At 52.9% G+C, this 17,358-nt stretch overlaps 6 protein-coding genes across 6 annotated transcripts; 4 read left to right on the top strand and 2 right to left on the bottom strand.

Moving 5' to 3' along the window:
* Nucleotides 1–1,766: 1,766 nt before the first annotated feature.
* Nucleotides 1,767–3,757, top strand: J4E82_000696 (uncharacterized protein; the record flags this gene model as incomplete). The annotated part of the gene is made up of 2 exons (XM_051727016.1): nucleotides 1,767–1,824; nucleotides 1,878–3,757. The coding sequence occupies 2 exons, from the start codon at nucleotides 1,767–1,769 to the stop codon at nucleotides 3,755–3,757; spliced, it is 1,938 nt and encodes a 645-aa protein (XP_051593441.1).
* Nucleotides 3,758–3,935: 178 nt separating this feature from the next.
* On the bottom strand, nucleotides 3,936–5,681 carry J4E82_000697 (uncharacterized protein; the record flags this gene model as incomplete). Its single annotated transcript, XM_051727017.1, has 2 exons — nucleotides 3,936–5,461; nucleotides 5,573–5,681. The coding sequence occupies 2 exons, from the start codon at nucleotides 5,679–5,681 to the stop codon at nucleotides 3,936–3,938; spliced, it is 1,635 nt and encodes a 544-aa protein (XP_051593442.1).
* A 1,334-nt stretch (nucleotides 5,682–7,015) lies between these two features.
* Nucleotides 7,016–8,263, top strand: J4E82_000698 (uncharacterized protein; the record flags this gene model as incomplete). The annotated part of the gene is made up of 1 exon (XM_051727018.1): nucleotides 7,016–8,263. One exon carries the CDS (start codon nucleotides 7,016–7,018, stop codon nucleotides 8,261–8,263), a length of 1,248 nt encoding a protein of 415 aa, XP_051593443.1.
* Nucleotides 8,264–9,272: 1,009 nt separating this feature from the next.
* J4E82_000699 (uncharacterized protein) lies at nucleotides 9,273–10,605 on the top strand (the record flags this gene model as incomplete). Its single annotated transcript, XM_051727019.1, has 3 exons — nucleotides 9,273–9,513; nucleotides 9,573–9,820; nucleotides 9,880–10,605. The coding sequence occupies 3 exons, from the start codon at nucleotides 9,273–9,275 to the stop codon at nucleotides 10,603–10,605; spliced, it is 1,215 nt and encodes a 404-aa protein (XP_051593444.1).
* A 1,109-nt stretch (nucleotides 10,606–11,714) lies between these two features.
* On the top strand, nucleotides 11,715–13,343 carry J4E82_000700 (uncharacterized protein; the record flags this gene model as incomplete). The annotated part of the gene is made up of 1 exon (XM_051727020.1): nucleotides 11,715–13,343. The coding sequence occupies one exon, from the start codon at nucleotides 11,715–11,717 to the stop codon at nucleotides 13,341–13,343; it is 1,629 nt and encodes a 542-aa protein (XP_051593445.1).
* Nucleotides 13,344–13,795: 452 nt separating this feature from the next.
* Nucleotides 13,796–15,900, bottom strand: J4E82_000701 (uncharacterized protein; the record flags this gene model as incomplete). The annotated part of the gene is made up of 2 exons (XM_051727021.1): nucleotides 13,796–15,417; nucleotides 15,597–15,900. The coding sequence occupies 2 exons, from the start codon at nucleotides 15,898–15,900 to the stop codon at nucleotides 13,796–13,798; spliced, it is 1,926 nt and encodes a 641-aa protein (XP_051593446.1).
* Nucleotides 15,901–17,358: the final 1,458 nt, after the last annotated feature.

Genomic DNA, 17,358 nt, shown 5'->3' on the forward strand with positions numbered 1-17,358 from the left:
TGGCGACGCATGAAGTTTGTTACGGGCTTATTCCAAGTCGTCCAGTATGTACGGATGGAAGACACGTTCCACCAGTCGCCGTAAAATTCTCGGTCACCGAAACGCATTACTTCTGCGAGGGCGTTGAGGGCGGATTGGAAGAGGGCGAAGAAGCCACAGAGCCAGCAGAAGACGCTGATGGTGGATAGCTTCATGACGCGTTCGGCAATGGATGTGAAATTCAAGGTAAGGATCTTGTCGAGCGAGTTCTGTAGCAGGGGCGCAGCGTATTGGGCAGATGCGATCCAGATGACAATGCTAAGACCTGCGAGCTCGGCGAGGCGCTTAAGGACGAAGTCCCAGCGAATCTTATCGGTTCGAGGATAGACGGGTTGGTAGACAAGGGTTGGTGCCCACCAGAAGTAGCATAGGTTCTTCATGTTGATGTTTTGCGGGTATGGACATGCTTTGTATAGTTCCGGTAGGGGATCGGCTTGCTTGGGGTGCAGGTAGGCATGGCGAAGATCGCGGTTTGTGAGCGCGTACGAAGCGCACTTGAGGAAGACGATGACGGCGTGAAATTCGCAGAGCGTGCCAATACCGGGGTGGTATATGTCGTAATAGACGTACTTGGTCGCAATATAGAGATTTGCGACTGCGTTGATGCTATGGAAGAAGGCTACGATATACCATGTTGAGTTGAAGCTGCGAAGTGCAGCGGCGTATTTGGCGGGCGTATCTTCGTCACGTTCGTGCGATATACGGGCGTAGGCTCGGTTGGCCTGCCAGGCCGCGGCAAGTTCGATGAGGTAGGTTACGAAGAGGTGCGCAGGGACGAGGAGGTATAGGAGCAACCCGGTGATGACGTCGGAGCGACGGTAGTCGTGGCATGATAGGCAGATGAGGACACCATACTTCTGCAGGTTCACAATCATCAATCGCAAGTTGGAGACAACTGTGCTCGTTAGCCATTTGCGGCTATCCTCGGTAGTAAGGAGTGCATACTAAGAACCAGGATCATAAGATTCCTGAAGCCGACGAAGCTGGGAACCTTATCTGCATCTTGGCTGAGACATGAGGTACGGGAAGACGAGTGCGTTGCAAAGACATGACGGTATTTGGTGTCACGAGCACGCTTTGTCGTGCCGTTGGTCGTGCCATTGGCTTTGGGTTCGCTGGTCGCCTTTCCGCGGTACAAGGGGGAACTGGCCTGCTGCATGTCGAGAGCAGAGGAGGCTGCCATTTGGGTAAGAGTCGCCATGGTCGAGCGTTGAGACGGATTGGGAAGTGGGTGCAGATTACCCCAGAGCGCAATGGCTCATGCGAAAGTAATTAAAGATCTCAGGGTGGAAGCGAGGAGTAGGAATGATGCTCGTATGCGGCGATTGGGACGACGGAAACAGGCTCACTTGGCCGTGGCTCTCGGCGGAAGCGATGGATTTGTACTCGGGATAAGCGCGCCATGACCGAGGGTTTTGGCAGCAATGGCGACAGAGTTATCAGCGCATTTCTGGATTCTGTTGGGAGTCTGGTGAGCGGGGATCTGCACGGTGATGCACGCCGACCCATCTTAGGCCGTGGCGTGTGAATGTGGCTGATGATGCGAACACTGTGGCTTTGACGCTAGGCCGAGCTATCGCGGAGGTTCAACGCGACAAAGGACGCGCTGCACCGTACGTCAACCTTGCGCATCGCCATCGATCACGCCCTCGCCGTCACCACCCCACAATCCGATCGGCCCTTCTATGTTGGTCGAGTAAGAGTAGTACACGGCAACAAGAGCCGCAATGGAGCGTGAATACCATCGCCCAGACTTTGAGGGAGGGCTGCGACCTCGACCGAAGCGTGAGTATATCTGTTCAGATTCCAACATCTGACGCTGACTCTATAATCTACAGGAGCGGTGACCGACTATGGCTCAACGACAGTGCAATGGTTGCGCAATCGGCGCCCGCGATACAAGAATGCTCCCATGGCGGAGATGGAACGGCCAAGTGCAAGTTATATTGTTGACATGCAGCCTCCAGCAGCACGCGTCGCCAGCGCAGCCGAGTCGATACCAGCCAAAGCCGTGCATTCTTCCCTGAACAAAGTCAAACACCCCATAAACGTGGTCAAATGGACCCCAGAAGGTCGGCGACTGCTCACCGGCTCAACCAGCGGCGAGTTCACTCTGTGGAACGGAATGGGCTTCAACTTCGAAACTATCATGCAGGCTCACGAGGCTGCAATTCGAGCTGTCGAATACACGTCCACCGACGACTGGCTCTTATCAGCAGATCAGACAGGTGTCGTCAAGTACTGGCAGACAAACTTCAACAACGTCAAAGAGATACAGGCTCACACGGAAGCGGTACGAGGGCTCTCCATTGCACCCACAGACACCAAGTTCGTGACATGCGCCGATGACACCACACTGAAGATCTGGGATTTTGCGTCGAGCACAGAAGAGTCGACGTTGACAGGACATGGATGGGAAGTCAAGTCGGTTGACTGGCATCCGCACAAGGGACTGCTAGTATCAGGGTCAAAGGATCACCAAGTTAAGTTCTGGGATCCGCGGACAGGGCGCTGTCTTACGACGCTTCATGGACATAAAAACCCAATATCAAAAACCATGTTCGAGCCCGTCCAAGGAAACATGCTAGCAACATGCGCCCGTGATCACACAGCCCGCATCTTTGATCTTCGAATGATGCGCGATGTCTTGCTGCTGAAGGGACACGAGAAGGACATTATTACAATGGCCTGGCACCCGATGCACAAGAACCTGCTGTCCACCGGTGGTGTCGATGGCAGCATACACCACTATCTCCTCGACGAGCAAAACCCTCCTGCTGGTGTCGCACCGTCGATATCGCCTTACGACGCTGCCGATTCACAAAACGCGCCCTCACAAACTATATATCCCGCACATAGCCTGCAATACGCCCACGACTTCACAGTGTGGACAATGGATTGGCATCCACTGGGCCACATCCTTGCATCCGGTTCCAACGACAGGGTTACGCGTTTCTGGACACGGCCGCGGCCAGGCGACACAAACTACATCAACGACCGCTACCATATTGGTCAAGCTGCGGCAGAGGCACAAGGTACGTTCGACCGTGGCCAGGGCAGGCGGCAGAAGATGGAAGAAGAAGAGCAGGAAGCCGAGGACGAGGCCGAAGGCCTAGTCGATCAGAAGATGCCGTCAAAGAACCCCGCTGGTGGTTTCCTGCCTCCTGGTCTCTCATTACCAGGACTCAATGCAGCGCCAGACGGTACATCCAGTTCTCTACCCGGTATTGGCGGAGCAAATCATCCTCCAGTACCTCCTCCACCAGGTAACATGCCATTCCCACCGCCTAACGGAGGGGGCCCGCCTATGCCTCCTCTCAATGGTATGGACCCCTCTCGCCTTGCACAACTTATCGCGTCAGGCTCCTTACCGCCACCTCCCATACCTCACGGTCACGGTCCTCCACCACCAAACGCTAACGGTCCTCCTCCACCCTTTCCACCAAACTTTCCCGGCTTCCCACAAGGCATGCCACCCGGTATGCCACCTTTTCCCCCAGGCATGCCACCTCCAGGCTTCCCAGGCTTCCCTCCTCCGCCTGGTGGTATGGCTGCTCCGCCACCAGGATGGCCGGGCCCTCCTCCACCGCCACAACAGCAACAAGGAGGACCGATGAGTGTAGGCGCAGATGGTGTCAGGAGAAGAGCGCCGTTGCCGGATCAGCAAGATGCTTTGAAAGCAGAGATGAATCAGGGCCGATACAGGAAAGCGAGGTAGATTTTTGTCATGGGTTGTTGGCATAGAGATGTACGATCAAGTTACGTTGAAAGTCAACGAGCGTTGGCGTTACGACATGGTACGGGACTCCAGCAAGAAAAGGCGTAATAATAGTATCCTTTCAATCGTCAACAATACCCAAATCTGTTCGTACAAGTTTTGACTACTATTACACTGCCTACAGATCCTCCGATAATCCAGCATCGTCCATGTCCTTGATGAATTCCACCTTAGCCACGTCTTTCAGCTCCATATCCCCCTTCACCATCTTCTCTCCATGATTCCACAATTCGTCTATGAAAGCAGGAACAAATGTCCCCGGACCTTTAACATCTTCCCTCTGCGACGCAGTCTCCGCCGCGATCTCGTAGTGCAACAGTCCTGCCACAGCAGCAAGCAGCTTATCTTCACGATATGCTGCCAGATAGGCAGATAACGTTGTACCCAGTGTGCATCCACTCCCTGTAATCCTCCCCAGATACTCATGCCCATTGCTCACAGCATAAGTCCTTGTACCATCCGAAACAACATCAGTAACGCCGGTCATAAGAACAACGCACCGCTCCCTAGCCGCAAGGCTCGAAACAACGCTCGCTCTTTGCTTTACAGAGAAGAGTGAAGCACCAGAGTCAACACCACGCTGCTGACTGGAGTTATCAAGCTGATACCCACTGGCACGCGCCACAGCGAGGATCTCACTCTCGTTTCCCTTGATCAAGTCGAAGTAACCAGCACCCATTAGCTTGGCTAGAGCGTCTCTTCGTATGCTCGTTGCCCCTGCGCCTACAGGGTCAAGAACAATGGGTCCACCAGCGGCATTGTAAGCAGTGATTGCTGCTTGGTAGTTTGCTAGTCCTTCGGGGGTCACGGTACCCATGTTTACGACTAATGCGCCGCCTAATTTAGACAAATCCGCAGCTTCAGCGCTATAGTTGCTCATGATGGGGCTAGCACCTATGGACAGAGCGACGTTTGCGGCGAAGTTTTGGACAACAAGGTTGGTCATGTTGTGGGAGAGAGGGTTCATTTCTTTGACTTTCTTTGTCGCGGAGATGGCGGTTTTGAGGACAGCGGTTATTTCATCGGCGGGCTTTTCGTGGTAGAAATTTGGAAGTGAGGATTGAGGAGCGAATGGTGGAGGCGTCTTGAGGAGGTGGACGAGGTGTGAGGATGCAGCTCTAGGGTCTTGAGCACCTATTATCGCGGATACTACTGCGACGCCATCGATCGTTTTAGGACGGGTGTTGGCGGTTGTTGGGGCTAGAAGTTGGTGTGTAATGCGTTGGGTGTTGGAAGCGTTGACACCGCCGATGCATACTGTCCTGACATTCTTCTCAGCGTCGTTGCCCTGGTCGAGATATCGCAGTATCTTTCTGATCCCAGTAATCCCGATGATGTCTTTGGTGTTCTTCTTGGTGTTTGTGGCATACAATGTGCCGATTCCTAGGTAGTCTGCTCCCAACTCGACGGCTATACGTGCTTCTTCGATAGACGAGACTGTTGCGCCGATGATTTTGTCTTTTCCTAGAAGGTGGCGTACTTCGCGAACATTCATGTCATCTTGACCCACATGAACACCCTCACAGCCTACTGCGAGGGCAACATCCACACGGTCGTTGATGAGAAGCGGGATATTGTGTGCTTTGCATTTTTCGTGGAGCTTTTTTGCTGTAGAGATGAGGACGCCAGTGTCTGAGGTTTTGTCTCTATATTGGACGATCGTTACACCTGAAGTTCTGAATCAACATGGTTGCACGTTTATGGATGTGCAGGTCATGTAACATGGAAATGCAACCGGGGCAGTATGTGACTAACCTCCAAGTAATGCCTGCTCAACTACATCAATCAGATCTCTTGAGCCCAGAATGGCTTCTGTAGAGTCTGTCACGAGATACAGGGAGTAGTCTACCTTTTGCTCAGCCATTATTGCAAGTGGACGCACGACTGGTGTGGAATACTCGATCTTGTCCGTCAATGCTGGAAATCTTTGAGAAAAGCCGCTATGGCTGATGACGCAATCTAGGTGCGGCCCGCCAAAGACTTCGATTCGGTTCGCGGGAGATTAGTAGCGAATGTAGACGTGTTAAGCGACAGCCTTACGTGTAGCTTACAGAACGCAGCTTGTTTGACGGTGATTGCTCGGCGGCGGCGTTCAACATTTTGCCCCACGTTGTCAGATCTAACATGGCAAGTGGTGTTCGGTGAACTGCGGGGCAATTCAAGGTTGGTACAGGACACATAATGATCGTGTAAACATGTCGTTTGTCAGCCACACATGGGTACCGCCTTCCTTCCCAAGGTTGTCGCGCCGTGTTCATGGCAAGCACAATTACCACAGTAAAACCACCATGTTCCAGAAGTCCGTGTATGATCACCTTCTGTCAAAGGCATCCAAGCGGGGGCACAGAACCAATGCTGTGCAACAGTGATGCATCCCTGCCCGCTGTGGTGAACCGACCATGCAGCAATTTCCTGCAACAACCGTTTGATGTTCCGTTGTTTGTGTGGACCAGAAAACTCTTTGTCCGTCGCCAATGCCCCAAAATGACAGTGCCAGCCACCTCAGGACTCGGCCGCCTAGTCTCACAGTCCAAGTGCTGGAAGCTCTGTGCAATTGCGTGAACAGCCAAAAGACAAATAAGTGACTGACTCAGGGCGGGGCTTCTGGAGGCGTTTGGTAGAACGGCCTTCACTAGCGTGGCTCGGCAAGTTCGAAAAACTAAGCGCAAGTCGGACCCCATATATCTTCCATCCACCACCCGCGGTTCGCACACACTCAACCTTCGCACAACGCAAAATCCATCAGTCGCCCTCGTCCACACCAGTGACTGCCACTGGCAACAGCACACACAACTCTGCCCCACACGCCAAACAGCCTGCTCGTCGCCAACCCGCGACCTGCCTAAACCGCCACTCTCGCCATCAGGCCACAAGCACAAACCGCACCTCAGAGTCGCCAACGACAACAGGAGTATATGTATTCGCGCCAAAGCTACTCCTTCCGAGTCGAACCTCCCCCCAAACTGCAAAAATTTCGCTGTATGCGGATACCAAGCAGTATCATCCACCAAACCAACGGCTAATCCACTGCCCCTCTTGACCTTGAGTCGCACGCACACAACCCACACATACTAGAGACTGCTCCTGCGCATGTCTCTTTCGGCCCTCGTCAACATACCTGATCCGACCTCGTTCGCCCGCCCGCCGCATAATCACTAAATCAACCTCGTCAACCAGACCCCCCGCACCACCGTCACCATGGCTACCGTCAACATTCGCCGCGATGTCACCGACCCCTTCTACCGCTACAAGATGGAGCGCATCCAGTCCAAGATCGAAGGCAAGGGCAACGGCATCAAGACCGTCATTGTCAACCTGAGCAGCGTGGCTCAGTCTCTCGCCCGCCCCCCTGCTCACGTCATCAAGTACTTTGGTTTCGAACTCGGAGCTCAGACCAACACGAGCCCCAACGATGACCGTTGGATCATCAACGGTGCCCATGACGCCAGCAAGCTCCAGGACTACCTTGATGGCTTCATCTCAAAGTTCGTCCTCTGCAAGAAGTGCAAGAACCCCGAGACCGATGTCCATATCAAGGACGGCAACATCACGCTTGACTGCAAGGCTTGTGGAAAGATCTCCGACGTTGACCCCCGCTTGAAGCTTAGCTCCTTCATCCTGAAGAATGAACCCAAGAAGGGCAAGAAGGACAAGTCCAGCAAAAAGGCCGAGCGTCGTGCTCGCAAAGAGGCTGAAGCCCGTGGTGAGGCTACCTCGCCCGATGGCGGCAGCCCCGGTGACAGCGCCGATGACAACGGCGACGATGGCGACCTGGCACTCGAGGCCGGCAGCGATGACGAGCTTACCCGCCAGATCAACGAGGGCGCCAAGGAGATCGAAGATGAGGACGCCAAGGAGGTTGAGTGGTCCATCGACACCTCTGAGGCGGCCATTAGGGCTCGTGCCCAGGATCTGCCCGACGACCTCAAGCGTGCTCTTGTCATTGAGGATGACGAGGAGGGCGGCTCGAGCTACGACGTCTTCGGCAAGTGGATCATCGACACTGGTGCCGAGAAGGGTGGTGTTGAGAACCTTGACAACGTCGACATCTACATCAAGGCCAAGGAGCTCGGCATCGAGGAGAAGCACCGTACTCTCACTGTCATTCCCCAGACCCTCTTCACTGAGAAGATTGTCAAGCAGATGGACGGTCGCGCCCCTATGCTCAAGAAGATGATCACTTCGGATAAGCACGAGAAGGCTTTCCTTGGTGGTATCGAGCGCTTTGTCGGCAACGACAAGCCTGAGCTCATTCCTCAGGTCTCTGCTATCCTGCTCAAGGTGTACGAGAACGATCTTGTCTCGGAGGATCAGCTCAAAGCCTGGTGCTCCAAGGCAAGCAAGAAGTATGTCGACCTCAAGGTCAGCAAGTCTGTCCGCAAATCGGCCGAGCAGTTCAAGGACTGGCTGGAGAACGAGGATAGCGAGGATGAGGACTCTGAATAGGATCCCGACTGTAGGGACACGTGGATGGTAAAAGTACGCGAAATGTCCGACTGTTGACTGTCTTTACCTTTTGTCTTGCTTGTCTTGTTTACTTTGTCACGGACGACGTGTAGGTAGCTCTACTCACGTCTGTAACACTTGTTTGGGCCAGTCCAGACGATGGTCTTGTATCCTTCTCTCCCCTCTAGTTAGCCTATAAAAAAACCTTGCTTTTGCACCGCCTTGCTTCTGTTACCTGCATTGCTATACCTGTGCCCCACTACCGTTCGCCGTTGTTAGTCCCCTTATACTGGGTGCTTGGGCCCACCACTATCGTGCATGTCGGGAAGTTTCTGCATGCATTAACGCGGTGAGGGCGTTGACACTGTAGGAACATTCCCATACCTATACTTTGTGCTAGTGAATTCTGAACGCCCCCACGTTGCGACTAATGCTCGACAAAACCATGCACTTTGACCACGCGGTCGTTTCTGCCGTCCACTTATCATCACTCATCTCAGCCTCTCCTCCTCTTGACATGGACGATAACGCAGGAAAAAGCATTCTCGGGGCTCGCCTAGCCCTAGCCCTCGCGCATCGACACGTTCTCGCACCGTCGATCTCCACAAGGACACATTAGTCTCCGAAGCTTAACCCCACCCAGGTAAGAACAAGCGGAGCTCCCATGCTCTGGACGGCAGGCCAAGCACACTTTTTTCACGACTGCGCATGGTGGCCGGAGCGCGAGACGCGACTGGCAGGATAGAACAAGTGCGGCCGTCTCTGTTTATAATGTGGCGGACCCCCACCTCGAAGGTGCTTTGCAACCTTTCGCGGCGCAACGATTGTACGGACTGTACACCACCGTGGGCGACTTCTGGAGTTTTGCGCTCACGTTGAATGCGAAAAGCTCCAACAAACCACCATCTAATTATACGGCTTTTTTCGATAAGCTTCTAATAGCTACACTAAGCCTTGCGGCTCAGGCGTCCCTTCCGTATCCTCCAGGATCAACACCAACGCGAAGACCATGAACCCAATTCAAGCTTACCCCGCAGAGGGCGTCGTCGTCCAAGATGCGCATCACGAACATTATGCGCCCGAGGCAACCAACAACAAAACCGGTGCTGGCACATATGTGACATCTGAAAATGAGTTGCATAATGATGCGCCTGGGAACGAAGTCCTGGAGCGTGATGCACAGACTAAGGGACGTTGGTTCCAGTACCTCAAGACGAAGCAATTCTGGATCACTTTGGTGCTGGGGCAGGGTATGTGATGAATCCAAATCTATCAAATGGACGACATTTAAACTGACGAAACGTCATAGTCCTCGCTCTCTGCATCACCGGTACCAACACTTTGTCGTCTCTCCTCGCCGAAGAGGGTACATCAATCCCGGCATTCCAATCCTTCTTCAACTACGTCCTGCTTAATATAATCTACACATCGTACACCCTTTACAAGTACGGTTTCAAAAAATGGGGTCGTCTTGTCATAAAAGATGGCTGGAGATTCTTCATCCTCGCTTTTATGGATGTGGAGGGCAACTATTTTATTGTGTTAGCATACCGCTACGTAAGTTCTTCGATCATATCATTTTCAAGTTGCTCGGGGCTGTACTAACAAACAACTAGACAACCATCCTTAGCGCCCAACTGATCAACTTCTGGGCGATCGCCGTTGTCGTAATTATCTCCTTCTTCTTCCTCAAGGTTCGCTACCATTACACGCAAATCTTCGGCATCCTTCTGTGCATCGGCGGTTTAGGTGTGATCTTCGGTTCCGACCACATCACGGGTACCAATAACTTCGGCGCTACAGATCAAGTAAAGGGCGATTTGTTTGCGCTGCTCGGCGCTACTTTTTACGGTCTGTCCAACGTTTTTGAAGAGTGGCTAGTCTCTGAGAGACCACTATATGAAGTCGTTGGTCAACTGGCCTTCTGGGGCATGTTCATCAACGGTACGCAAGCTGGTATCTTTGATCGCGCTGCTTTCCGCAGTGCAGTTTGGAATGCAAAGGTTGGTGGTTATCTCACAGGGTACACACTCATCCTTTCGCTGTTCTACTCACTTGCACCGGTTCTCTTCCGTCTCAGCTCCGCTGCTTTCTTCAACATTTCCCTGCTTACCGGAAGCTTCTGGGGTGTAGCGATCGGTGTCAAGGTGTTTGGACTGAACATTCACTGGATGTACCCTATCGCTTTTGTTCTCATCATCATCGGTCAGGTCATCTACTTCCTGAGACAGAGTCTGGTGGGTGAGGCGTTGAAGCCGTGGTTGGGCAAAGATCAGGAGAGGGGACATGCTGGAGTAGGAACTGCGAAGAAGAGGGTTGTTAGACCCGATGCTATTGTCTAAGGTTAAATATTACCACCCCGGAGCTGAAGGGATGATGCCCGGCTTTGTTTAGATACATGACGAAGTATACGACTTATGGAACATGCAGTATTGCAAGCTTCTTAATGGATATTCTTGAGGCCGACAGCCTTATGAAAGCGGAGCCCATTTTTACAAGTCCAGCAATGTACCTATTCTTTGCTCTGCAGCTTCGAAGACCCCGAGCTTAGCCTCGAGGGCAAGGGAGAGGTAGACACCTGCCTCAATCCAGAATACACGTGTCGCAAAATTCCCCCAGGTAACCCAATACATAGTGTACACGATAGCAATGCTAAAGCCGACGATGCCTGCGTTCAGGCTTGGTGTTGCAGACATCCAACCCTTCTCCAAAGCGATAGAGATGAGGTATACAGTTGCAAGTCCTTGAGGCACAAAAAGAACCATGGCCATACACGTCCAGTCATCGATAGCTAGACAAGGGGGTGAGGCGTAGCCGATGGCGCCTGTAATGATCCAACAAGCTAGGTTGCCTACGAATGCAAGAAGTGCGATACCAGGAGTCGAAGGGTGTAGAGATTGGGACTTGTAGCGCCTTGAACGTACGGCACCGTCATCTGCTTTTCCAGTAATCGGAGAGTCGGCGATTTTTATTTGGCTCATGGTGGCGGTAGGAGAAGACGATGGCGTTCTACAGAGCTGGGCTTTGTATTCATCTTTATAGCGATTCCTTGTGCGATACCGGATTCATATTGGCTGAGCGTTCAGAGGTAAGACAAGCGCCATGTAGTGCCGCGCCACATGTGGGTTCGGAACGGATCTCTCGGAACACTGGCGAATTAATGACATTACTTTCCGATTCATCTGAGCCTTTAGCTTGGCTGGGCGGTCATATGTGTATGCTAGGGAAGGTTTTTTGTGGACGGGTATATGGTGTTTGCTATGGTAGAACAACTAGTGGAGCTCTTGGTATTCGTCATTAGCCTGCCTTGGCCGAGCGCCACTTATCACCAGCCACGTTTCGACCTTACTTCCCACCATTAACCAAGTTTTCTACCTTGATATCGAACAAAAGCTCATCACTCCCTATCCGGATTATCCGTTAGCCTGAAACCTTTTTTCCTCTATCGAACATGTCTTCGCGCGGTCTCCCTGACGTGCTGATGCAGAAAGTCGACGACTATGTCGATTCGCTGGCACCCCAGATCCAGCCCCGCATCGCCTCCGAACTTGAGACCTTCCAACAAAAGACTATCGACAGTCTCGAGACGCAAGTCATAGACGCGTTCAGATCACTGTTCAACAAAGACAGGCCGTCTTCATCAGATGGCAGCCGCTCTGATCCCTGGAATCTCAATGACGCAGCACCTGATTCTTATGGTGGCCAGTCACTGCCCTTTGCGGATGAGATTTCCAAATTGACCCGAAGTTTCGGACAGATCTCTGATGAAGCGAATGGAGATTTGCGCGACATTTTTGATCTTACTTCGGGAAATAGAGGCGGTGCAGAGCAGTCTCGATCTGTAGATGGGGATTTTGCATCTGGAGCTAGAGGGTTCCTTTCTTCAGCACTCAATGTTGTTCAAGATCATTTCGATGACGAGAGAGGATCAAAAGGTGGCCAGTCCTTTGAGATTGGGGGACTACTCGGGATGATCAGTAGCACGATCAAAGATGCATCACAAAATCCCGAAGAGAAGGCGAGGCTGATCAGTCCAGAGATCAAGCAAACAGTAGGCGACAAGCTACGCGAGCAGCATGCACCTCTCGCTGAACAATTCACCCGGATAGCTCTGGATCACATAAAGCGCTGGCTTCGTGGAAACACAAGCACACGCGATCTTGGTGACGGTGCCAAGGCTGAGATTGCTGAACAAGTAGGCGACCTAGTAAAGGGCCTTGGAAGCTTATTCGGAAGCAAAAAGAGCAGCCAGGAAGAATCTTCCAGAGGCTTTGATGGCTCTAGCCGGGATGGCGAGAGTGGCAGTGGAAGCGGCTTCTCTCGAGTCATCAGCGACAAGCTCAGCACCGGTCTCGCAAAGGTTCACCGAGAGGTCCGCCTGGAATTTCGCAAGATCCTCGGACAAATCGAGAAGCAACTGTTTGAACTGCTACCTGATCAATTCCAACGGCCACTAGAGAAGATACTTGGCGGTAATCCGTTCGATTCACAGCTAGACCGCGACGCGTCAGGCAATGCTGACCGCGGCTTTGGCGATGACATCAAGTCCAAGTTGCTCAACAAGATTCGTGCTTTAGTTCAGAAGGTTCAGGAGACATTGCGAGAGAGCATCTTAGGTGTAGTCAATGGTGGACACCGCAAGTTTGAGCGCCAAAGCTGGGTCTTTGTGCAGGGTATGGTGGAACAGAAGGTCCAGAGATATCTACCTGACGTCAAGATCAATGTTCCGGACGATATCGGAAACGAAAATGTGAGTGTCGGATCACCGACTGCGAACACGCAGATGGGAGGAGGATACCAGCCTCCACCACAGCCACCCCAAGGCGACCATCGTCCTGGCCCTCCCCAAGGTGGCTATGGTGAACAAGGGCACGCGCCGCAAGGATACGACAACCCACCGCAGTACCAGAACTACAATCAATACCGAGAGGAGCCGAGACAAGAATACCAAGATCACCGGGCGCCACAATACCCACCGCCCCAACAAGGATATCAACAGCAAAGCTACCCTCCACAGAATCAACAGGACTTTCCTCATCTAGAGTATCGCGACGGCGAGTACCGTAGGCCGAATTATTAGATTACTCATGATGACACGAAAGCACTAGAACATGGTGCTTGTCAGACGTGCAGGGTCCAGCTGGAGTTTCGATCAGCTTGTGCCTTCTTCGATTTCACTGTCAACCTACGATTAGATAGCATTGGACAATGCAGTCGTCGGCTTCCCATTGATAGACGAAGTTCCACTTAAACGTTGTCGTCAGTTGTGTGCAGGTATAACATGTTTGTAGTTGTTACTGTGAGGGTAGCACACTGATTGTGAATGCCGAAGCTCGGCCGAAATTCCTTCATTACACGTTGCAGACGAACTACTATGATTCGAAGCGCTATCCAGAACGCCATCGATGCTAGAAACAAAAAAGAAGCCCATGGTATCATATGTCCTTTCCTCCCTGTAACACCTTGTTGAAGCATGCATCCATGCCTAGTAAAATTCCTAACGCCCAAATGCACCAACGCAATAGAACTTCATTACGAAGATGAAGATGCAGAGTCGTCAGCAGCAGGCGAAAGCGCCGCTCCACCAGCACGAAGGGCCTTTACAGCAATATCAACCTCGTTGGTCGCCATTTTCTGCCACTTCTCTCTCGTATCTTGGTCTGCCAGTGCATCGGCACCAGCTTCACCAACCTTTTCGTACAATAGACGTGACACATCGCGATTGACGTCTGTATACTCTTCTTTCGTGACTTCTTTCTTCAGATATATAGGCTTCAGAACGGCTGTGACCATGCGTTGCAGCTCAGCCTTGGTAGAGTAGGAAAGTGCGGGGCGGCTAGGCGACGAGTCCTTTGAGCGAGGGGGACTACTAAGGCCGACAGAGCGATGTGCGAGCCTGCGGCGGCCAGGCCGATCGTCGTCTGCAGGGGAATATGGCGAGTATGTTGGCGATAGTTGTTGGTCTTTCTGTATAGGCGATGCGGTACGGGTAAGGTTGAGAGGCGGCGGCGTTGTCATCCCCGGGGGTTTCTGGTAGACAGGCGACAGACCCGGCGATGAGTGCTGGGGAGAACAAGCGCGCTCCACAATGATGCGCCGCGGCTGTGGGGCGGCGATCTCCTTGTCGCGCTCAGCGAATCGGTCAACCTCGACCTCTTGAAGTAATGACTGAAGAAAGCCCGGCGCAGGAGTGGAACTTTCACCAGCTGGAGCCGCGGGTGGTGACGACGCAGCTGCAGGGGCATGCGTGTTAGTCGCCGTGTTGCGACGTGCAGCAGCCGATGATGACTCTCCATTGTCTAAGTGCATACGAGTTCGAGGGCGCTTGAGCTTGCGTTCAGGCTTCTGCTCGCGAGGCTCAGAGTCAGCAGGCGAAGAGTCGACAGACTTGCGCTTGCGTCCCCGTCGGCTACTAGTGCTCGCCACGCTAGGGGTAGGGCGCGCGTCACCCTGGGCGAGCTGCTCACGCGCCTTCTCAAATTGATTCCACGCACGAAGCTCTTCTTGTGACTCGGGGTCTTTTGGTGTCTTTGGTGGTTCACGATGAAGCGTTCGGTTTGTAGGTCGCGCAATGGCGTTGGAGTTGCGCCGACGACCAGTTACGATGTTGTCAGCAGCGGCCTGAAAACGATTACCAGCTCCTGCTCGCCGTGCTACGCGCATGCGCTGCTCCCATCTGATGTCATCGCGGCGTGTGACATCAGATTGGTTCTCTGACTGCTCTTCCTCGTCAAAGGGAAACTCAATATCGAACTGCAGTCGGTCCCAGACGCTCTGCCAGACCCCTACCCATTCATCAGGGGCATGGTTGTGACGTGGTACACGGCTTCGACCGTTGATCCAGGCAGCGGGACCCCGGACCGCTGGTCGTCGTCGGGACGCAGCTTCCAGCAGGCTAGGATTCTCAACACAGCCCTGGCAATACCAAGGCCCACGAGATGGCATCCGATCAAGACCAGCGCAGAAGACATGGCAAAGCTGCTCGCAGCTATGGCAGTACATGAGCTGTGATGCGTCACCGAACTCGTCGCAGACCATACATGCGTCATAGCTTCCGTCATCCTCCAGTGTGTAATCGTCCTCGACAATCATAGAAGGATCGATATCGGCGACCTGTTTCTTGTCTTGCACGGTGTACTCGGATAGCTTAGGTCCTGGTAAGGTGTCAGTTGGGATTCCATCTCAACAGCGCCACTTGATGCAGCACGACATTATGGGATTGGATAGAGTTCATGCTGAGCTCGACTGACCATTTAGCCAGTAGCCAGGCTACTACCAGGCAGCAATAGCAACGTCGCAACCGCAGACTCCGTAACATCCAGGACTGACATACCTCCAACGCGTACGCTGAGCTCGACCATGTTGAAACTGGCTCGACATATCGGGCAGCTATTCGCTCGTTCAACCCAAGGCTTAAGGCACTCGTTGTGCAGATCGTGGCCGCATGGCAGTAGGTGTGCGACTAGTTCGTCTTCTTTGGTTGACTCTACAGCCACCATCTTGTTCTTGGCATGGGGTTGGGAGTCGCCATCAGCGCCATCCTCAAGCGGTTTGGTCGCAAGCGATGATGCGGTGGCGGTAGGGCCGTCGTCGTGGGGGACGAGATCGCCGAGACAGACTATGCACGTCTCGGCCATTGATGTGATGTTTGAAAGTGAAAGAGCGGAAGTACTGGTCGACGCGATTCATAAGTTGGGAAGATGATCAAGTCGAGAGAGCGGGGACTGTGGTTTAAGTAGCGGACGCTAGTGGCTTGGCCTCGCGGTCACCCTGCAGCAGCCACACACTCCTAGGCAGTCGCAGCCAACCCCGGAAACCCGTGATGTTTTCCAGAAAAAGGATGCCCAAGTGGAGACTAGTTACTTTTGGTAGTGTGAAGTATGTATCGAGTTCGTGGATCTGCTGCTAGCACTTCGTAAATGATCAGTCACTTTTCGGGCTTACCTCACCACGTGTCAAGGTTCCTTAAGTAGTCGTCCGAATGACTGGTGAGGCCACCAAGCTGCTACTCAGAATGCGAATACATTCCAACTTAATCGCTCTGCTATCTCTTCGCTTCTCGATCGCGTCAGATGCGCTTGTGGCATGTTTATGACTGCACCCTTGGCCTGAATGCGCCTGTATCGTTCTCCGGCCTGCATGTATGAGAGTAGATGAGGTGGGAAGGTCGGACATATCAGACCGGATAGGCTGGAGATGTGAACAGGCTTTTCCTCGTTGGGAAGTGTTACTATGGGATACACCGATAAGATAACGACAGCTGCCGCATGTGGTGCTCTTAGCCCGAACGCTTTGTCTACAGTGTACTGCGTGTTCTTCTCGCTGTAGACATTCTTTTCTTCCAAGAACGTCACCCATTAGTACTCAACAGAAAGAGGGAAAACATTTGACGAACGCGTCGCAGCACGGAATCTGGCGCTGCCAAGGACAGTCGTTGTATGTTCTCCACCGCGTGCGAAGACTACTCGAGACTTCCGTCTTGTGGGCAGACAGTGTATGGCAATGTAGTGGACCTTGCATTTCTATGTGTAGCGTCTCGCGCAGCTCTGTAAGCCCTGGGCGAGGATACCGCGCGACGCGGGCGATCGAGTTCGCAGTGCGGTTGCGGCGGCTTCTTGCAGGCAGCTACGTATCTCTTGGGCTCAGTTTCTCGAGTTCCCTATCCGATTTTCACATTAGCGATACTGCGAGGTATGTACATATCGCCGAAAAGCAGACCGCTTCATCTCCACGGTCGCGCCCTTCCACCAGGCTTCCCAGCCTTCGTGGATGCGTTGTTGGCGGCCGATTGGCAAATTCAGAAATACGGCCCAATCGCGCGATCAGAATGGAACAACTTGTGTGGAGGCCAAAAGGCGATAGCGGTGAGAAGGATCAGTTGTCGGCTTTGGAGGGGCATTTCTCAAATCTTGGAATCCAGTGTCTGCTGCCAAGGCGCTTGGGTCGCTTTGAGAATAGTGCGCGATCACACTGTGATCTATGCAAGGGCTTACTCTTTTTGTAGTAACGACTGTCAGCAGTCAATATAAAGGTCTTGGATCTTCCTGTGTCTTGCAACACAGCACTTGCGAAACTCTGTTTTTCTCTGCTCCAGT

The sequence above is a fragment of the Alternaria postmessia genome (assembly GCF_024291825.1).
Source record: "Alternaria postmessia strain BMP 2775 chromosome Unknown scaffold_2, whole genome shotgun sequence".
In the NCBI taxonomy this organism is placed as follows: domain Eukaryota; kingdom Fungi; phylum Ascomycota; class Dothideomycetes; order Pleosporales; family Pleosporaceae; genus Alternaria; species Alternaria postmessia.